Genomic DNA, 22465 nt, shown 5'->3' on the forward strand with positions numbered 1-22465 from the left:
CTTACATTCCATGCCACAACTTACTTCATGAACTGTCACAGATGGTTGGTAGACCCTCCCCAGGACAGAGACCAGGCCTCTTTGTGTTCTTCAGCACTATCCACGTGAACATGTACACAGAGCTCAGATTCTGCTGGCTAGGTACCTCTGAGAACAAAGGGCACTGTCTAAGACATGACCACAGTAACTACAGCCTGGCAGAGTGAGGCGCACAGCTCTATCCAAGGGTCAGATGGGCCGTCCCAGCCTCTGGTCCTCACAAAATTGGCACGAGGATGAGCCAGCATGCCAACACAGCTTGAGGCCCAGGAACACAGCATGCAGAGTCCACTACAAAACAGGAAGCGCCTTGAGGCTTTGAGCTGAATGTGACAATACTCCATACAGGTCAGTTGGTCAGTCCACTACACTGGCTCATCCTATGTACTGGCCTGTCTCTGCCTGAGGGGGCTTGATAGAGGGCTACCCACGCGAGGAGGACACCACACAACAGCCATCTACTAGAGCGAAATTCATTCTCTGGCAAACAGGCAACTCAAATATTCACAGGGCACAAAAGAACGGCAGTTATGTTTTAAAAAATTAAGTTTATAAATATTTTCTCCACTGTACAAAGTTTTCCCAGCCCTGCCCACCCCCATCACTGTTCACATTTCTCATGTTTTTTTTTTTTTAATCCCAATTATATTTCTTTTTTAAAATCATAAAATATATTTTCTTTTGTTCATATTTAAAAATATTTACAGGGAGGCAGCGAGGCTGGGGTGGGCGGCCAAGGTCAGGACGAGTCCGTGCAGGGGGACGGAGGGGGTGGGAAGAGGTGGCAGTAGCTTCTCTCGGTGACGGGCGAGGGCGGGCAGCTGTCCTCTGCAGACAGGTACTGGCTGTGGGGGGTGGGTGGGGGCGGGTAGGGGTCCGAGTCCGAATTCAAGTCCAGGTAGTATTTGCTGGTCTTCCAGCGACTGGTACTGTAATCGCTGTCACCCACGTCCGTGCTGCACGGTGTCGTTGGAGGGGCCATGCCTCGGACGATGTAGGGCCTAGAGGGAACCAAGAGGAAGGTGACAGGTGTGCCTGGCCCTGTGTACAAGGCCCTTGAATTGCGTGTCCTTAGCAAGCTTTCAGGGGGAAGGCCTGCTGGGTGGCATAACCTGCAATTCATTTTCTCTCTCTCCCTCTCTGCCTCCACAGCCAAGGCTTGGTAAGAACTAGGCCCCCGACCCTTTCCAGACAGCAGGTCAGCAAAAGCTGTTGGCTGACTTTGGGAGGAGCTCACTGAACCTCCATTTCTCAAAAGGAAACAGCCCTGCTTTGGGTATGTGTGTGCACATTAGTATGTATGTGTGAGGGTGCATGCACACGTGTGTGTATAGAGGCCAGAGGTTGAACTCAAGTGTCTTCCTCCATCTTTCTCCACTTTAGCCTTTGGGGCAGGGACTCTCACTGAACCTGGAGCTCACCCATTGAGCTGGATTGGCTGCCCAGCAAGCCTCCAGGATCCTGCCTCTGCCTCCCCAGCTCTGGGATTATAGGAGCTCTCCAGCATGTGTGGCCTTTTGCTCCATTCCTAACGCTTGCGTGACAAATAATCTTCCCAGCCTTACTTCTTAAGAGGCTTGTGAGGATGAAGTAAGATTCTATGTGGAACATGCTAGAAGCAGAAGTACCTACAGGAGAAAGTGTTTAATAGCTCTTGACCACAGTGCTCTTTTCTGTGACTCTTCAGGATATGTGGTTCTGGAACAGTCGTGTCTTAAGTTAAGGCATCCTGACCTTGGTGACATCTCCCAGCCTCCTGGTGGCTGCCTACATCCAGCAGTGGCCCAGAAACTCTGTCAGGCTCTGTGTCCTGAATTCACCAAAGTAGGGATCAGGGTCTTTTCAGCCTGGACCCACCATGTTGGGGTCACTGTGAGCAGGAACAGGAGGATGAAATCGTGGCAACACACACCTCATGGAACTCAGCCTCCCCAAGGCAGGCCATGGAAAGGACAGTGCCTTGGAACGGGATCCAGAGCAAAGGCAGGCAGGATGGGAGACTTGGGGAACTGGCTTTGCAGACATGGATAGTTCTAGTCTGGGGACAGCGGCAGACAGGGAGGCAGGGTTAGGGACAACCCCAGGTTGGCAGTGCAGGCTACATGTTATACTTGGACATTAGGAAGCCACTGTAGGTCCCTGAGCGGCAAGGCAGAGGGGGCTGCAAGCCTGGGACAAGTCCAGTGCAAGGGTTCCCAGAAAGGGCCAGTAGATGGCAGGCAGGGCCACCCTGGAAGGCCCAGTAGGCCAGGGACCCAGGCAGGGAGGGAGGCCGTGTGGTCTCAACAGGTGTCAGAGCCCTGATCTACACGCTAGATGGGCCCAGGCCCTCTCTACCTGCCTTGGCAGGCAGCTCCCCTGGGGCTGAGGCCCAGAGTACCTCGGGGTAGCCCTGTTAGTTATGCCCATCCTTGTACCCTAGGCTCTCTGATCGGCTACAGCACCGGCCACAGTGTCCCTGGATCCTGCTTCTCCTGTGCATTCTGCGGCCACTCTGCTGTAGAATGTGGGTTCTCCGAGCAGCACGACCAGCCGTTTTCAGCAGAGCAGATGTGCCCCCCTATAGGGACCCATTACCTGCGGTCCTGCTGATTACCGATATTTGCTCCCAGGAAAGGGGGCTGGACAGAATCACTGCACCCTCACCTACAGCTCCCTCTGCACCTCCCAGCCATTTGTATGCAATTCTGCTTTAACTGGGTTTGGCCTGGGCTCTCAGGAAGGTTTTCTGAAAGGAAACTCCATCTGTGCCGCTGTCATCTGTGCTGGGGAAAGACCTTCCCGTGCGGCAGCTTTTTTTGGAGGGGGAGGGAGTGTCACCATATTCCTCTAAGACAGACCAATAGACTCACTGGTTCCCTGGTGGGAATTCTGGTTTATCACTGGGACCTTCTGAAGAGGGGTAGGGTATGTATTTACATCACCCCAAGATTAGGAATGCTTATAACAGCACTCTCACTCATGGAACTTGGTCTGAGACCCCCCCCAATATAAGTAACTGGGGAGTCGGGGTCAGGCTGAACCAGCTTGTGGGGTTCCCAGGCTCAGACACACCACTGTTTTGAGAAAGAATCATCCCTTGGGCTGGACCGTTGACTCAGTGGTTAAGAACATGTGTTGCTCTTGCAGAGGACCCAAGTTCGATTCCCAGCATCACACAGGCAGCTCACAAGGATGGGTTCCAGGCTCCAAGGGAGGCCCCTGACCTCCTCAGGTACATACAAATAATTAAATTTGAGACACACCCTATGAAGGATGAAGATGAGGCCCTCTGCCCTACAGATGGAAGGCGGGGATGGATGCCTACCTGTATGGTCTGGCGGTGGCTGGGAGGTTTGAAGAGTAAAACATGTCCATGTTGTACAGGGAGGGGTCCGTGGCCGGGGATGGTGGTGGGTTCAGGATCTAAGGAAGCAAGCAGGGGTTACTCCAGGCCTCCCTTGGCTGAACCATTCCTCCAGCTGGCCGGCCTGGGGTCTGGGGCTCTGTTCTCAGCCCCTGAGAGCAGAAGGGAGGCATCAGCCATCTTCCCTGAGGGTGACAGTGGTCAGAGTGCTTTCAACCCAGTTGTCCTTGTCCCTCTCCGGCACACGACCTTGCTGGCCAGTAGAGACCCCAGGACCATGACCAGATGCTTGGCCATGAACACTAAGTGGGGATGTCAGCAAGAGCCCTGGTCTCCTGCATCATCAGCAGTTCTGCTGCTATCTCTGCAGACCCAGTGCATCCGCCTGCCCGCGTGTGTGCGGGAACCTCATGCTGAATGCACTTGACGTTCACGCCTGCACCTCCTGCCATTGCCTATGACCTAGCTCCTACTCAGGATGCCCCAAGTCCCTGCTGGAGCTCTTCCCGACACAGGGGTTGGATGATGAAGGAATGGCCCCACTCCTTCCTCAAGGAGCTTTGCACTGTCACTCACCCCGGCTGAGACGAGAAGAAAACAGACTGAACCGTGAGAATGTGCCCTGCTGGGAATTGGTGGCAGGCACTTCTCAGTCTGTCTCTGATGAGATCCTGAGTGCTGTGACCCAATCAATGGATCGATCTCTAGATGAAAAACAATAGGGCCAGCTGCTGGTGGTATACGCCCTTAATCCAAGAACTCAGGAGGTAGAGGCAGGCTGTGCGTTCAAGGCCAGCCTGGTCTACAGAGTGAAGTCTAGAACAGCCAAGGCTACACAGAGAAACCCTGTCTTGAGAAACCAAAGAAAAGACAAGAAGAGAAGAGAAGAGAAGAGAAGAGAAGAGAAGAGAAGAGAAGAGAAGAGAAGAGAAGAGAAGAGAAGAGAAGAGAAGAGAAGAGAAGAGAAGAGAAGAGAAGAGAAAAGGAATATGAAGGCACTGGAGGCGGCAAAAGGTACAGAACAGGGCCTACTTGGAAGAAGTCTGTCTCTGCAGGAGCACATCATCCCGGCCCCTTGTACCCCTTTCTCTCTGCTTCCTAGTTCATGAAGCACTTCTTCTACCCTCTCCAAGGACGTCCCAGGCTGGAGCCATGAGGTAAAATAAACCACACCTCCCTTCAAGTTGTTTGTGTCATGGGTTCCCTCAGTGACATTAATCCTGCATAGACTAGTGAAGTGCTGAAAGCAAGCCTTGCAAGTGTGCCCTCTGCTGGCAGGAAGGGGAACTGTCCCCTGTAGCAACAGCGGTCAAAATGACAGACCAAGACACCCAGATAGGTGCCAAGACTCAAGCAATTAGATTGGGACAGCTCCCAGTGACCCCACCTGTGACATGGAAAAAACAGTGCCAGGGGACTCCCATCTGCACCATTGAGGAATGAGTCAGGCTTTGGTTACCAGGCACACTCGTCCTAAGGATGCACTAATGTAGAATGTACACAGGGCACACTGAGCGCACGCCACAGGGGTGCTAGGTAAACATTGCTACCAGCAAAAGGCCAGGTTCGCAGCGGACTCTTCAGGAACTATCTTGTTTTACTTAACTTAATCCTACTCACTTATTTATGTATTTGTTTATTTATTTGAGACAGTGCCTCTCACCATGTAGCCCTGGCTTGGCCTGGAATTCACAATGTAAACCAGGCTGACCTGGAACTCATGTAGACCAGGCTGGCTCCAAAGTCACAGGTATCTGTCTGCCTCTGCCTCCCGAGTACTGGATTAAAGGTGTACACAGGCTTGCTGAATTTTATTTTTGAGACAGGCTCTAACTATTTAGCCCAGGATGGTGTCACATAAATGGCAATACTCAGACTCAGCCACTCATGTGCTAGGATTATAGGCATGAACCACAATGCCCAGCTAAAACTGTCCTGGCAACTGGCCTCACTGTGCTCTATTTTGTATGCAGGGTACTGGGATTGAATCTAGAGCTTCAAAGTCAGTCTACCACTGACTGAGCTACAGCCCCAGCCCACCAGTCGGGTTTCATAAGCCTTTCGAGTTTATAAAAACACACATGTAAACTGGTAAAAATCCATGTGTCCTGATTACACTAGACTGCCGTTATAAAACCTCTTACCATGTGAGAAACTGGGGGCGGGAGGTGTTATCCCCTGTAGTTGAACATAAATCTACAATGACCTAAAAACTGAGGAGAAAAAACCAAAAGAGCATTTCCTTCTTGACAGAGAAAACTAAGTGCATACCTTTCAAACACATAAATGACCACTCAGAGCATGCACAAAACGCCTCCTACAAAAGCTGGGAGTGGCGGTGCACGTCTGTAATCTCAAGCCCTTGGGAAGCTGCGGCAGGAAGATGAGTTCAAGGCCACCGTGGGTGACCCAGCAAGGTCCAGTCTCAAAATACAGTAACAATGCCAGCGAACTCACAGGGCGTGCCTCGGGGGGGGGGGGGGGGGGGGGGTGTGCTTGAGGCCTGGGCTCCCGGCCTCCCTTCTCCTGTGCTCTCTGAAGTCTCCTGTGAGGGCACTAAGGGTGCACGCGGAGTGAGCTACTTCCAAGAGCTGGCTCTGGAGCTGCCCGGGGAGCCCACTGCGAAGAGCAGTGGATACACTCCGCTTTCTTAGCACAGGACTCTAATTCGCGAGAGGGGAGCGCTGTGCTATCCCTGCCACCAAATGGTTACGTGAGGCTGCAGAGTGCAAGAAGGACAGACGGGCGTTCTAAACTCCAGAAGCTGGCCCCTAAAAATAGGCTCTGAAGCTTCCAGAAGACTCAGCTCCTGTCCTGTCACCCGGAGATAACAATGTCCTCCACCCCATCCGCCCAGGACGAGGGAAGGCATGATAAGGAGATGAGAACACACAGACAAGGGACTCCCGGAAGGGGAGGGGTGAGCGCTTGGCAGTGTAGGCTCCCTGGGGAGACCCTGCAAGAAGCACAAGGGGATGGCCTTGCCTTTGTGTAAGCTACAAGAACTGGGGAAGCAAAGTGCTTATGGAGCACACAGTCCAGCGCCAAGGTCTCCAAGGACACGGATACTGCAGCCTCCTCACTGTGGCTTTGCCCTCTAGGGTTTGATGCCATAGCTAACCCAGGCCTGAAAATACTAATATCTGTCTTGACTCTAATCCACCTGCCTCTGCCTCCCGAGTGCTGAGATAAAAGGTGTGCACCATCAACCGGCAATTCTTTCATAAAAAAATTATGACATCTCTTTCTTCACTGGGGGTGGGCACAGGTGCCGTAGGACGTGTGGAGATCGGAGGACAGCTTGAGAGAATTGGTTTTCGTCTTCTACCATGTGGGTTCCAGGAACTGAACTACTGGCAGGTTTGGTGGCAAGCACCTTCCCCCGGCTAAACCATCCTGTCAGTCCTGTAATAACTTACTGCAGGATGTTATTATGATTATTCAGGCTTATTAAGTCACAGACATCTAACTGTGTCTAAGATACAGATTAAACTTGATCACAGGTCTGTGTGCACAGGGAAAAACCTGTGTGTGTGCACGTCTGACACCATCTGCAGTTTTGAGCATCCATAGGGGGAGGGGATGCTGGCATGGGTCCCCACAGGTATGTGAGAAGCAGTACACACAGAATCATAAGGTGCAGCCAGCCACTCTGAAGCTGCTCTTGGAAACAGGGTTCTCCTCAGCTTGCCTCAGGGAGGGCATCCCGTCACAGGAGAGGGCTGGTCAGTCACTCTCTGCAATCCCTTCCCCATAGGGTGCAGCTGGGAGGGAGCCAGCCCCCACCCTACTCAGATCAAAGCTCCAGAGAATATTTTGGCCACAAAGATCATCCTGCCTGGTTGCCTGTCTTTGGGAGATAATCATCTGTTTTCAAGAAACTGAGGTCATGGTGGAGAAGCAGAGATATTCCCAGAAGGGACAGTGTGAGGAAGTTCACCTGAGCTAGACAGGCCCAGCAAGGCACCGAAGACCACAGCGAAGGCGAGAGCACCCCCTGGATGTCAGAAAGCGAGGGAATCACTGTGGAATTAGAAGATAATGCTGCGCCTGCATTTCTTTTCTTCTTTGAGTTTTGTCTTTGATATTTTTGTTTGTTTGTTTAGACAATGTCTTCCTATGTAGTCTGGGCTGTCCTGGATCTCACTATGTAGACCAGGCTGGCCTTGAATTCATAGAGATCCTCCTGCCTCTGCTTCTTGAGTGTTAGGATTAAGAGTATGTACTGCCACAGCTGGGTGTTATTTTGGACTTTGAGACAGGAAGACACGCATCTCAAACTGTCCTCAAACTCCTCGTGTAAACAAGGATGACCTTGGGTTCCCTATCCTCCTGCCTCCACCTCTACACCCACTAGCCCCAGTCTGTGTTGAACTAGGGACAGAACCTTGAGCTTTGTACATGCTAGGCACTCTATGACTGAGCCACATCCCTTTCTGTATATACATCATTTACAGACCATCTCGACAGTCAGCCTTTTCTAGACAGAAAGCAATGCTATCAGTGAGAAAAACAGAAGGCAGAGTGGAGCACACAGCACCGTTCTCTGGAAGAATCACCAGCTCTAGAAAGATCTTCTATCCAGGAAGTCCCTGGAGCCAGCACTGATGGGAGTCTCCCAATGTCACCCATTTACCCGCCTGTCTCACTCACCGGTGGATATAGTGTGGCCTTTGTGCTGGACGAGCTGCTGGATGAGGCCCCTGTGACGTGATTGCGGTCATAGAGGGGCACGCTGCCCCGCCCCCCGACCAGGCTCATAGAACTCATCATGGACTTGCTGCATGGGATGCCTGTGGGGAAGGCAAGGCAGGTCAGAATGAGCAAACTCCATCTCGGGTCCTGATGCCCATGAACTCCTACTTAGGTCAATGTGTCCCAGCTGACACTGTCTCTACCTCCTGCAGGTCTTTGGCTATATCTGGGGCGAGCTATCCAGGTCTCTATAAAACATGTAGACTTGGCCGGGTGGTGGTGGCGCACACCTTTAATCCCAGCACGCAGGAGGCAGAGCCAGGCAGATCTCTGTGAGTTCCAGGCCAGCCTGGTCTACAGAGCGAGATCCAGGACAGGCACCAAAACTACACAGAGAAACCCTGTGGGGCGGGGGCGGGGGGGGGGGGGGGGAGGAGATGGGGATGCAGACTCATAGTAACTCTTGGGAAGCCTGCAGAAGGGAACCCTGGAGGGGCTGACTGCAGAGCACACCACACAGGCAGAGCCCAGGTATCCCGAGAATGCTGAGATGGTGATACCATTGTAGCCCCTGGCAAGTCCTGCCCTCTACCCCCAAGATGAACCCGAGGTCACATCAACCTCTGGACACCGCAGTTCAAGGAAGACACAATAGGTCACAGGAGGAGAGAGGAAGCCAGGGCTGCATAGGTTCAGGCCCAAAGATGGGCACACCAAGCTACTGATAGGATTTGAAGCAGAAAGCGTCCCCCCATGGGCACCTGCAAACACAAGCTGTATTTCTGTGGGTGGCTTTCCAGGCTCTTCCCACACAACTCAACCAAACCAGCTCCATTACAGAGAGAACGCTTCGGGCTCCTTACCTGGGAAGGGGCCGTGCTGTGAGCCACCTGGGGCTATGAAGTTGAGGGGCACGTGAGGGGTCCCACTGACATACTCATGGGGAAAGGGGCCGTTGGCCCCAGTGTAGCGCTGGCACATGACTCGCTGGCAGACAAAGTAGACCCCGCCCATGACGAAGAGGGACAGGATGATGCCAATGACGGGGCCAATAGCACTGCTGTGGGCCGGGATGTCGTCGGAGGGTGGCTTGTTGATTTCTGTTGGAGAGATCACTCACATTAACTCCAAAGTGAGGGCATCCCACAGAGAACACGCTGTCAGCCCTAGAGGGGCTGCCTTGGCCTGAACCCCAGGACCTGCAAGAAGGAGCAGATGAGCTAGGGGCATGGGATACAGCTCACTTTGGGACCACTGCCTGCTGTTCCGGGGCCTGCCAGAGGGCTCGCCCCTTTTCTCTGCCTCTTTTCCAATGGTCTGAACTGGGCTCACATGCTTTGCCCAGCAGCATGCTTGGTGGAGGTTGGCAGCAAGTATTACCGAGTCAGCCCATGTCATGGTGTGAGAGAGCTGGATGGGGTGATCTGGAGTCGGGTGTGAGCAGCTGGGTTCAAGACTATAGGTGTCTATTGGGGGCAGAGCAGCTCTTGTATCATCCCAATTGTAAGGCCACCAGAGCGTGAAAGACATGTCCCTGATCCAGCTGGCAAAAGTGTATTTACCTTGGGACCCAACATTCCCAAAGACTTCAACTCCATTCCTTCTTAACTGACCATAACATGAAAGAGCCGGAAAAAAGCTTTTGTCTCAGAAGATGGAGCCTGAGTATGGGAAGTGTCACCAAACACACCAGGCCTATGGCAGCCCACGTACAGATCTTACCAGATGGGGTGCCTGCCCAGCAGAAGAAAGGGGACATCAGCAACCCCAACTCTGTCATCTAAGCCAGGCCACCCGAGAGTCAGTGCCCAAAGCATCTAAGCTGTGATGGTTTCTGAGTCCACGAGGAAACTTCCTTCTCCCAATATGCCCTCCTCTCCAGCAGTAGAGGGCTAAGCTCTGGTCCCCATGTGGTAAATGGAGTAGCCCCAGGCAGAAAAGCATTACATCCTCCCTAGAGTTCCAGTTCCTTCCTGTCTGATTGGCAGTCTTTAAAAACCCTTCCCTGACTGCCCCATCACCTATTATCTAGCACTAACACTCCTCACATGCTTGGGCATTAGTCCACGTTACTCAAGGGTCATGTATGGCATATATATACATATGTACATATACATATATGTAATATGTGTAAAATGTACACATTTCTCTTTTCTTAGGCCACATGTAAACTCAGGGCTCCTGGCTGTGGGGCAGATGGTACCAAGTAAGATCCCAGCGGTAAAAATGTGGCTGCTACTCAGACCTGAGGCACACTAGCTCAGTCAGGCAGACTGCCCAGGGGGCCTGTCTCTTGTGTTTTCCGGCCTTGCCAGAACTCCATCCTCAGTTAGGACCCCCACGGCACAGCTTCTGTGTCTAGCTGCTGCCTCTCTCTGATAGCTAAGTGCTGTCAACCTGATACAATCTAGGATCACCTGGGAAGAGAGTCTGAGCGCAGGATAGTCTAGATCAAGTTGGCCCGTGAGTATGTCTGTGGGAAACTGTCTTGATTACATTAATTAATGTGGAAAGACTCAAACTACTGGGTTTGGGTCCTAAATGGTATAAGAGAGCTGATTAGCAGGCATGCGAGGGGGGGGGGGGATTCATTCTCTCTTCTTGACTGCGATCAGCTGCATCAAGCCCCGGCTTCACCTGCCCGCAGTGGTGGAACGGAACCTGGAACTGACGGAAGCCAAATAAACCCGTTCTCCCCAGGTTGCTTCTCTCAGGGCATTCCATCACAGCCACAGAAACAGAGCTAGAACACTCACTAAATGAAACTTCCCAGGTGCCTCAGGTCCCTGCCCAACCTCCACACCAGACAGACCCCCAAGCCATTGGAGGACCTGCTTGGAAGCACTCACCACACATGAGCTCATCAGATCCATCAGCGCAGTCGGGGAATGAGTCACACTGCTGTTTGATGAGGACGCACTGGCCGCTGGTGCACCGGAACTGATTGGGCAGACAGACAGCTGTGCGGGAGAAAGAGGCAGTGCTCAGAGGAGCCGGAGGGCAGCAGCTGTCCCTGGCCCCAACCACAAAGGCCTGAGTCCTGATTTGGAGCCAAGAGCAAGAACATTTTCTGGGACCCAGCTAGGGAGATCATGTAAGACTCCATCTCACCCCAGCACAACCCCTGTTCCAAGGTCTGTTCAGTGCCAGAGTGAACAGGGACGTGAACATGACGGTAAGGAAGAGACCGTGATGCCAGCCTGCCCCGAGGAGGCATGTAGCCTGAGTCTGAGACAGTGAAGTGGTCCAGGACCAAGCAGGTGAGGCTGGAAGTAGAGTCGGCAGAAATGTCGTTTCCCCAGTGCAGGTGGGCTGGCTGGGGCACGAAGGTGGAAGTCGAACTTGTGGTGACCAAGACCATCTCCTCTAACATGTGGGAGGAGAGTGGGCAGGGAAATCTGAGTTACGGCACCTTGAGGAACACCTGGTGCTTAGGCGTCATTTCCCACAACCACCCATCTGGACCCCCTCCTGACATGCCCCAGGTGCCTGGCCTGGGAAAGGAGACAAGGGCACTTTGTCCTTCCTGGAAGTGGGGGCCAGCACCTGCTATTGGTGGTATATCTCACACCAGGAGGAGTGAGGGCCGGTGAGTGGGATGAGGGAGGGAGGGAGGGAGGGGTTCTGAACTGATCACAGGTGACACTCTGAAACTAGAAATAGATACTATTACTGGCTCTGCAACCAACCACCCGACTCCCCTGTCGAGCATGAAGAGTGCCCACAGGTAGAGCCAGGCATGCCAATGTGCCCTGATTTACAAACACAGGCAGCTAGCTGGGTTTGACACAGGTGCCAGCTCCTGGCCCATGGCCTCCACCAGATCCCCCAGAGCACTGGTGAGCAGCAAAGCCATTCACAGCCACACAGAGAAACCCACCACAGTCACTCCAGACCTCGTGCCCTGCAGAACGTCTGTTCTTGCTGAATGAGGATGGAGGACAGTGGCAGACAGCATCTCGGTCATCGAGAACATCACCCAGTGGCTTTGGGCAGAGATAGTAAGAGAGACCACAGGAACAGCTCAGTGACAGATCTGCCTATGGTGCTGAAAACACGTGGCAGATGACCAGGGACAGTACAGGTCACGTATTAGAGGGTCAAGTGCAAAAGAGATATATTTCATTGGAAAAATCTAAAGACGGGCCAGTGAGGGCTGGAGACATGTCCACAGTTAGGAGCACTGGCTGCTCGCCCAGGTAACCTGAGATCAATTCCCAGCACCCACATGGCAGCTCACAGTCATTTGTAACTCGAGATCCAATTGATCCAACACCCTCTTCTGTCCTTGGTGAGCACCAGATATGAACATGTGCACATACATACATGTAGGTAAAACACACATACACATAAAATTGAATTTAAAAAAAAAATAATTAAAGGCTGGCCAGTGAGATGGCTTAGTGCAGAGTTTCTCAATTTGGGGTCCAACAACCCTTTGACAGGGCTCACATATCAGATACCCTGCATGTCAGATATTTATATTAAGATTCATAACAGTAGCAATAGCAAATTTACAGTTTTGAAGTGGCAACAAAAGAATTTTATGGTTGGGGGTCACCACAACCGGAAGAGCTGTATTCAATGGTTGCTGCTAGGAAGGCTGAGAACCACTGGTATAGTGGACAAAGACGCCTACAGCCAAGCCTGATGACCCGATTCCTGGGACCCACACGGCTGAAGGAGAAAACTGACAGTTGTAAGCTGTTCTCTGACTTCCACAAGCACAACTTGGTACACGCACGCACGCACGCACGCACGCGCACACACACGTGCGCACTCGTCCTTAAAGAAAAGGCTGAGAAAGTAACTCAGCTGATAGAGTGCTTGCACAGTATGCAGGAAGCCCTGGGTTTGATCCTCAACATAGCATAGACGACTTGTGGTAGTGTTCACCTATAATCCTAGCACCCAAGGGGTAGAGACAGAAAAATCAGAAGTTCAAGGCCAGCCGGCAGTGGTGGCGCACGCCTTTAATATTAGCACTTAGGAGGCAAAGGCAGGTGGATCTCTGTGAGTGAGGTCAGCCTGGTCTACAGAATGAGTTCCAGGACAGCCAGAGATACATAATGAAACTGCCTTAAAAAAACAAAAAAACAAAAAGTTCAAGGCCATCCTTAGCTACATAACAAACTCAAGGTTATCCTGGGCTACAGGAAACCCTGTCTCAGAAGCAAAATAAATAAATAAACAAATAAACAAAAAGTATATAGTTATGCACCTACAAAGATCTTGCTGGTCAAAGTGGCCCAGGTGGCCAGTGTTATCCCACTGATTGTACAATGTCACACAACACGGCCTTTGAAGATAAGACTGTAACAGGGAGCCAGCCGTGGCAACACCCAACTGAGTGCTGGATTTATCTTGCGTTTCTGTAGAATTCGCTACCAAATGTGGAAATATGAGACAAATTCTCAGCCTGTCTTTAAGGTAACCACCAGTCGGGTAGAGGGGGGTCATGCAGAGCATTTCTTCAGGTTGTACCTAAAACTCACCTTATGTGTTCCCATCAGGAGGACCTGCCTATTTAGCTGCTTTCTAGCACCCCTACTTGAGGAAGGCAAGATGGAGGGAGCCTCATGCTTGGTGTACAGGAGGGAAGGACAAACGGCTTTGGGGGGGGGGGCCTGGGTGGGAGACGGCAGCCAGGGTGGGTAGGGGAGCGCCTCACCATCGCAGTTAGCTTCATCCGAGCGATCCTGGCAGTCGGCCTCACCATCGCAACGCAGGCGCAGGTCCACGCACTGGCCTCGAGCGCAGGGGAACTGGGAGGCAGAACACACTGGGCAGCCTTCCTCGTCGCTCTGGTCGGCACACTCGGGGAAGCCGTCGCAGCGCCAGGCTCCAGGGATGCAGTCAATCTCACCAGTGGCACACGCAAACTGATCAGGGGAGCAGGTAGGAGGCTCTGGAAGACAAAGCAGACCACAGTCACGCAGGTTCTGCCCAGTGAAGCTCACAACTGCAGGAACCGCGGGACTGGCTTTCATGTAGCAGGCTGGCTTCAAACTTGCTATGTGGCCAAGGATGACCTTGACCTTCTGATTCTCCTGCCTCTACCTCCTGAGTACTGGGATTGCACCACAAAATCTGGTTTACACAGTGCTAAGGACTGAATCCAGGGCCTTGTTCATGTGTAGTACATCCTCAATACATCTCTTTCTTTCTTTCTTTCTTAGCGTGTGTGCACGTGTATGGTGCATGCACCTACGCAGACATGGATAGCATCCTTCTCTGTCACTCTCCACCCTATTCCTTTAAAACAAGGTCTCTTGCTGAACCTAGAGCTAGGCTGGCAGCCAACAACCCCAGTGACACTTGTGTCTCTGCCTCTCTCCTCAAAGCACTGGGGTTACAGGTGCCACCACACCTGTTACGATATGGCTGCTGGTGATACAGACTCAGGTGGTCATGGCTGCAAAGCAAGTGTTCTCACCCACTGAGCCCCCACATGTCTCTTTTCTACGGTAAAGAGCATGGACTGACTGGATCTAATAAATCTTTCTAGATTATTCCATTCCCCATCTTCTCAAGGGCACATAAAACATTCACCAAGACAGAGTCCAGAACACATAGCAGCCATAAAGCACTTCATTATATTTAAAGAACAGAAATCCCACAAGGGAATCTCTCAGACCACAGTGGGATTAAAGGAGAAATCAGAGCAGAGATAGCTGGGACATTCCTAACTATCTAGAGAGCAAACAAATCCTTCCAGACAAGAATACTTACCATTGAGTCAACCTGCACCTCACAACACACTTCTAAACAATACGCAGCTGAAGGAGATGTCTCTCAAGGTTTTTTTTTTTAATATTTCAACTACCAGGGTGGGGATCAGTACATGCCGCACAAGCCTGAGGACCTGAGTTCAATCCCAGCACCCAGTGTGAAAAGCCAGGTGTGGTGGCACATGCTCATAATTCCAGTGCTGGGGATGCAGAAAGTGGAGGTTCCCAGGGGCCACTGGACAGACAGCCTAGCCTAAGTGTCCAGTCCAGTTCCCAGTGAGAGACCGTGTCTAAAAAAACAAGGTGGATGCTGAGGAATAACAGCCTAGATTAACCCCTGGCCTCCACAGCACATGTGCACACACAGAGACACACACACACACACTCATCTAGAGATCTGAAAACTTAGGGACAACTTATTAAAATCTGTGAGATGCAGGAAAAGCGCACACACAAGTGTTAAAAGCTTTGGGGGTCCCACGCCACAGGGAATGTCATCTTAAAGCAGGCAGGGCAGTGAGGTGGCTCCCTACTCCAAAGTCCCAACAGAAGGCATCAAGGTTTCACTTACCACCACAGGTCAGCAGGTTCTGCAGGAGCACGAGGTGGACTGGGCATGAGCAGCGTGGCGTTCCGTCACCCTTGGCGATGCAGATGTGGGAGCAGCCACCATTGTCTCGGGCACACGGATGGGCTGCTGTAGGGACGAAGCAGGATAGAGTAAGGTCAGGCTCTCCCTTCCTCCTCAGAGCTCATGTGTGCAGAAGGGGAAGGCTCCTACAGAAGACCATCTCACTTGATCCCTTCGGCAGCCCTGTTGATCAATACTAATATGGAAACTGATAGAAAAACAAGTCTTGGGACTGAAGAGATGGCTTAGTGGTTAAGAGCACTAGCTGTTCTTCCAGAGGACCAGGGTTCAATTCCCAGCACCCACATGGCAGCTCACTACTATCTATAACTCCAGTTCAAAGAGACCCAACGCCCTCACACAGATATACATGAAGGCAAAACACCAATGCACATAAAAATAAAAAGTATTTTTTAAAATGAATGGAGTCTGGCAGCACTACTGTACTGTGAACACACAGCTGTCATGTTGCCACATTCCTGAAGGAGAGCTTACCCAAGAATTCCCTGTCCTTGTCACTGTTGGGGTCCAAGAAAAGCCCCCAAGAAAGACCAACAGCCACGTATGCAATTTAGCAAGAGCGTTTATTTCCAGCATGATGGGGTAGCAAAGAGCGGGGGTGGGGGGGGTGGGGGGGGTGTCGCAAGCTCCTTTTAAGCAGAGTTAGGGGAATTCCAGAGAGGAAGGATTAATCTGGTGCTGATTGGTGGAGGGAAGATTAGTCTGGGAGTTGATTGGTGGGAGGCTATAGTGGTTAGGGTCCCATTGTTGGTGATTGGGGGTGGGGGTCTACTGTCTATGGGCTTGTTGATGAGAGGGTAGGGAAAGCTATCTTTAGCTAGCAGAAGTCTGGGGGACATCTGCTGAGCCAGCAGAAGGGGCTTGGGGGTGCCTGCTGAGCCAGCAGAAGGGGTCTGGGGGCACCTTTTGTGGTTTTCCTGAGAATTGCTTGCTCAACTCCAGTCTGTTCTAGTGAACTAAGGCCTGGTCCATGCCAGGGCAGCTAGGGGAGCCTGTTAGGGCCCTGGCCTGGCCATCCAGTCCTTTCAGTTACCTGGTACACCTCACGTTAGGTCTCCACACAGACATTCTAGTCCTTACCCTGGCTCACTAAAGGCTACCTGGTTGTTCTGTCCCCTCAGCTATAAGGCAACAGGGACAGTGCCTGGCTTTCTGTGGACCTTATCAGCTGTCACCATTCCAACTATTCCATGGTCATTCTGAAGGCCTGTGACATCTAGAAGCTTGTGACTTTGCAAGAAGCCAGGAGAACAGAGATATCCTGTGAGCTTTGTTTACTGAGACAGGGTTTCACTATGTAGCTCTGGCTAGCCTGGAACTCATTATCTAAACTAGGCTGACCTCAAATTTGCTACGATTCTCCTGCCTTGGCTTCCTGAGTGCTGGGATTGTAGGTGTGCACCAACGTGCCTGGCTAGAATGCGGATGTCCTACCCTATATCTACAGATACACAGACTGAGCAGAAACGATTTGTCCAGAGAGCTCACTTCCCCAGGATCCCAGTGACCCAGAGGACAGAAAACCTGCTGCTATCCAACCCAGGTGGCTATTTCCCTGCTTTAGAGCTCACCCCAGCTTTGAGCAGATTGCCTAACCTCCCCGCTCCCAAAAGTACTTGTATTCCATATGTTATTCTACAGATTTTGGTTATGGATTCCCTACCTCTAGGGTTGAGCAAGAGAAACAACAGATGACCAAGCCAAGGGCTCTGGCCTCAACCAACCCAAGCTGCATGAGACAGGCAACTAAGCATGGTCAATAGACCACCCTCCTCCTCACACAGTAGAATTACCGTGAGGCAGCTCAAGAGATATGTTGATATGACAAGCATGGATCCCAGCTAACTATGAATGTCACCCAACACAAAATCAGAAACTTACTTGAAACATCATGATCGGGCCAGAGAGGTGGCTCAGAAGGTGAGGAAACTGGCTGTTCAAGTTTGGCCACCTGAGTTCAGCTTTTTCTCAATTTGACAAAAACTAGAGTCATTTGAAGAGGGAAGGGACCTCAAATGAAGAACTGCCTCTGACAGATTAGATTGGCCTGTGGGCATGTCTCTCGGGGCATTTTCTTGATTACTGAATGCAGGAAAGCCCGTCCTGGGCAGTATGCCTGGGCGAGTGGTCCTGGATGGTGTATGAAAGCAGGCTAAGCAAGTCATGGGAGCAAGCCACCAAGCAGTGTTCCTCCATGTCATCTGCTCAGTTCCTGCCTTGACTTCCTGCCCTGGCTTTTTCAGTGATGGACTGTGACCTGTCACCCAAACACAGTTGCTTTTGGTCATGCTGTTTATCACAGCAACAGGAAAATATTTAGGATGCCCACATAAGGGATGAAAGAGAGACACAACTCCACAGAGTTGTTCTCTGACCTGCACATGCTCCATGGCATACATGCTCCTATCCACACACACACCATACATACATATAAATAAAAACAAAAAAAAACAAAAACATAAGGGTATTTTTTGGGGGGTGGGGGGAACTGTGTGATTTTCAAGCATGAATTCTGTAGATGACAACATTTTATCACATTGTCAAAAGTTGAACACACATGAACAAGGGATGCAGGAAATTCCACTATAGTCCCAGGAAAGGGACAGCCAAGGGGAAAGCTGAATCCTGGAAGCAGAATTAGCAGGTAGCAGGAGAGATTCCAATGAAGGGACAGGGGAGGACAGGGAGCCGAGAATGGCTACAGGTGCAGACCTGCTTAGCACAAAGGGCCTGCAGTGAGGGGCCTGGACTGTATGGAGGATAAGTAGCATGGGGGCAGAGGGGGTGGTGGCCCCAGTTCTGAACCCTGGGAAAGCAGAGTGTGCTCCTGGGCAAGAGGGGAAATCAGGGATTTGAGCAGCTGATAAGAAGGGCTGCCATGTTTGGACAAGCACACCAAAAAGGCTTTGTGCCAGCCTGTGGAGCAGCCAGAAGGCTCCTTTCTCTTTGTCTTTAATTGGAACCCAGGGACTTGTGCTTCCTAGGAGAGGGACACTGAGGCATTCAGAGTGGGCCTAGCTGGAGATGTAGCTCAAGGGTAGAATACTTGTGCAGCATGCATGAGAGACCTGAATTCAACCCCACAGACTGAAAAAACAAAACAGCTGGAGTCTAATGGGGAGTCTTTGGAATACTGAGAGTATGTCTCCAAAGGAGGTAGTGGGAACCCATCTCTCCCTCTGTTTGGGTTCTGTGAAGCATGTAGCCTTGCTTCATCGATCATACAATCATTGCTATAATGTACCCTGCCTCATCAGACCCAAGAGCAACACAGCTGTGCCCACATGTGTTCGTTTTCTCTCTCTCTCTCTCTCTCTCTCTCTCTCTCTCTCTCTCTCTCTCTCTCTCTCTCTCTCTCACACACACACACACACACACACACACACACACACACACACACACACACACACACACGGAATTCCAGCACCTGAGGTTGAGGCCAGAGAACTGTCAAGAATTCCAGGCTAACCTGGGTTACCTAGAGAGAATGTATCTTAAAAGGAAACAGATAGATGACAGATGGATAGGTTGGGATTGGTAGGTAGGCAGGTAGACAGACAGTCAGACAGAAAGACAGAATTAAAAAACAAAACACAAAACAGGCTTGGGGACTACTGTACAGCAGTAAACAAAACTGATGGCAGAGAGGAGCTCCCTGGACACATACTGGCCTTCAGTGCCGAGCCCATGACCTCCTTGGGCCCGTGGCTCTTGCGCCAGCAGCCCATCTGACTTCAGCAGGGCTGATTTAGGAGTCCATAAGCAGTGTCACCCTCCCCGCAAGGGACCCCACCACAAATTCTGTCCCTCACACATACAGAACTCCTCCAGGCTGACTTCCTCCACGGCGTGAATGCCCGTCAGGTGGGTGACACGGCCCTGAACCCTAGTCCGCTTGTCCCCCGTGGTCTTCTCCACACGTTCAATCATCTGCTGCTGGCGGTCGATCCAGTAGAGGTGTCTGCCCAGCACTGTCAGACCCACTGGCTGCACGATGTTGGCATCTTCCAGGGTCAGGCGGTTGGCCCCTATGGGTAGCACAAAGGCTCCATGAGTGGGAGAAAGGGAAGAGCCAGACCACTGGGCTCAGGAGAATAGATTTAAAGAGAGGGCCACGAGGGAGTCTAGGGTACTTCTGTACTCTCCAGAGCTGGGAGCTGGAACAGATACCATGGAATCAGCCTGCTCCCACAAGGGCTGGCCTAGGACTCAGGATTATACCATATGGTCACTGGCCTCTATAAGCATGGTGCTTCCTTGTGGTGTGTGTAATATTTATGTGGAAGAGGTATGTGTATACATGTGTGTGCATACATGTGAAAGCCAGAAGTCTCAATCATTTCTCCATCTCGTTTATTTCTTTAAGGTTTTTTTTTTTTTTTTGGTTTTTCTGAGACAGGGTTTCTCTGTGTAGCTTTGCGCCTTTCCTGGAGCTCACTTGGTAGCCCAGGCTGGCCTCAAACTCACAGAGATCCGCCTGCCTCTGCCTCCCGAGTGCTGGGATTAAAGGCGTGCGCCACCACCGCCCGGCTTAAGGTTTGTTTTTAATTATATTTGTTTATTTATTTTTTGAGACAGGGCCTCTCTATATAGCCATTGCTATCCTGGAACTCTTGATATAGACCAGGCTGGCCTCAGACTCATAGAGGTCCATCTGCCTCTGTCTCCCAAGTGCTAGGATTAAAGGTGTGCATCAATACACCCAGCTTTCTAAAAGTATTTTTAAATATTTATTTTATGCATATTGGTCCTTTGCCTGCATGTGTGTCTGTGAGCTAGAAGCCTACAGTGTCCAAGGAGGCCAGAAGAGGGCATTGGATCTCCTGAAACTGGAGTTACAGATGGTTGTGAGCTGTCATGTTGGGACTGAGAACTAAACTCAGGTCCTATGCAAGAAGAGCCAGTGCTCTTAACCACTGAGCCATCTCTGCAGCCTCGTTATTTTTTATTACATTTATTTGCGTGTATGTATGTGGTGGGAGGGGTTCATGCCACAGCACACCTGCAGAGGTCAGAGGACGACTTGTAGGAGTCAGTTCTCACCTTCACCACGTGGATCCTGGGGATCAAACGCCTGTCATCAGGCTTGGTGGCAAGTGTCTTTACCCACTGAGTCATCTGGCTGCCTCTCCACCTTATTTTTTGAGAAGATCTCTTACTGAAACTGGAGCTCACTGATTTGGCTAGACTAGCTGGCCAGAGAGCCCAATGGGTCCTGTGTCTGCCTTCCCAACACCGGGATGCCAGGCACGTGCCACAGTCCCTGGGTGTGCTGGGTTCTGGGGATCAGAGTTCAGATCCTTACGCTGCACAGCAGGCTCTTTAGCAACTGAGCCACCCCCCCAGTGACCCAGCGTTTATTAGATGAAAAGGTGCAAGGATCCAGCACCCCCTAAGTACCGAATTCTGCTTCTCCATAGTCCAGGGCTCCAATGCAGCCCCCCACCCCCACCCCACCCCCGTGGTGTTAGGAAAATGCATGAACATACAGAGCTGCAGCATAATGCCAGGTTCACAGCAGGCCCAGGACAAGGTGGTGGCTGCTACCCCTACTGGTGGCAAGGAAAGCTCTTGCTCTTCAGGGTCATGGGAGCGCCACACCTACAGGTTGGTAACAGCGGACTCAATGACTGGAAATATCCAGAATGCATACCCGACAGGTCACAGCTTTCGATGCGCTTTAGGTCTGCATCTACCCAGAAGAGCTTTCCCAGAGCGTTGTCCACCACGAGGGCCACAGGACGGATGAGGCCCGTGGTGAAGAGGACCTCACGTTCTGTGCCATCCAGAGAGGCCCGCTCAATCTTGGCTGCGTGGTCCTGCATGTTGGTGAAGTACATGTACCTGTGGAAATAGTGCATGGAAGTAGTGGGTGAAGAGCAGGTGCTGGAAGCACTCACTGCCCCTCATCCACAGTACCAGCCCAGCCCAACCCTACTGCCATCCAATCAGCAGCCCCAGCCTCTCACAGTTGGTCCTAGAGGCTGATGAGCCACATCTCATGGGGTGGCGGGGAGGGATAGTATCCCTCAAATTCATGCTACCCTGGAACTCAGGATGTGAGCTTCTTTGAAAATATGAGGATTGAGATGAAACCCTTATGTGTGAGGGTGGGCCCCAAATCCAGCTGAGAGGCTGCTGAAGAGAAATAGAGACAGCCATAGAGCACAGAAAGGCAGTGTGGTCAGAGAGGCAGCCTGGGGTGATGGGACAAGTCAAGGAATGTCTGCAGCCACCACAGCTGAGACTGTCCCCCATCACATCAGAGGAAGGGGGTCCTGCCAATACCTGGGCTGTGGACCTCTGAGTTCTGTGACAGTAAGTGGATTGTAGCCACAGGACATTTGTCTATACCCCTGCCCAACTGCCAAGGTGCATGTCTACACTGAAGCCCGTCTCCTCAGAGAGTGCTCTCTCAAGTCCTGAACAGCTGTCCTCCAGGAAGTAGGGTTCCACTTGAAAGCTGAAATACTGACACCACCGTCCTCCTCAGGGTCACAGAAAAGGACACCAAGACTCTGAGAGTCTGCATCACCTGCCCACAGCCATGGGGCAGTGAAGTGCAGGAGTCAGGATTTGAACTCTGGCATCCCTGCCCTGCTTTCCATGTCATAGATAACACCTGCTGTACATGTCAGTCCTGCAGGAGTTAAAGGCCATCATGCTCCTGCCTGAGGCTTTGCAAGCCCAGCTTTCTCTTGAGCTTCACGAGCATCTGTCCCAGTGCCCTCTCCCAGACCAGGTACTCTGAGGACCAACAGATTCAAGGCATGACACATTTTGAGTTGTGTATGGGGCAGAATGTGTGCAGCCCCAAAGACCAAGTTGGACAGGTTACAGACACAGGCCCATGCAGCAGGGCTCACACCCGAGAGTTCTCCCACCCCCATCCAGACTTCACCTTCTGTTTACGTGCTGGGATCCTGGGTATCATGCTGAAAACTTTGCCTAGCCCCCAACAGGCCAGCACCACAGGTCCTTGGGGCCAGCGAGTGACCTACA

The 22465-nt window shown here is 51.6% G+C and overlaps 1 protein-coding gene across 3 annotated transcripts in view; it reads right to left on the reverse strand.

Moving 5' to 3' along the window:
* Positions 1–659: 659 nt before the first annotated feature.
* Lrp5 (LDL receptor related protein 5) overlaps positions 660–22465 on the reverse strand; it is a 107734-nt gene continuing 85928 nt past the window's right edge. For all 3 annotated transcript variants that reach the window (XM_076556276.1, XM_076556287.1, XM_076556296.1), the window contains 9 exons: positions 21117–21307; positions 19282–19491; positions 15383–15508; positions 13752–13988; positions 10930–11040; positions 8944–9180; positions 8039–8178; positions 3347–3444; positions 660–1040 (listed from right to left, as the gene is read on the reverse strand). In XM_076556276.1, coding sequence (XP_076412391.1) covers positions 779–1040; positions 3347–3444; positions 8039–8178; positions 8944–9180; positions 10930–11040; positions 13752–13988; positions 15383–15508; positions 19282–19491; positions 21117–21307 — 1612 coding nt within the window. In that variant the 3' untranslated portion in view covers positions 660–778. The remainder of the gene's footprint in view (positions 1041–3346; positions 3445–8038; positions 8179–8943; positions 9181–10929; positions 11041–13751; positions 13989–15382; positions 15509–19281; positions 19492–21116; positions 21308–22465) is intronic.

The sequence above is a fragment of the Peromyscus maniculatus genome, chromosome 1 (assembly GCF_049852395.1).
Source record: "Peromyscus maniculatus bairdii isolate BWxNUB_F1_BW_parent chromosome 1, HU_Pman_BW_mat_3.1, whole genome shotgun sequence".
In the NCBI taxonomy this organism is placed as follows: Eukaryota; Metazoa; Chordata; class Mammalia; order Rodentia; family Cricetidae; genus Peromyscus; species Peromyscus maniculatus.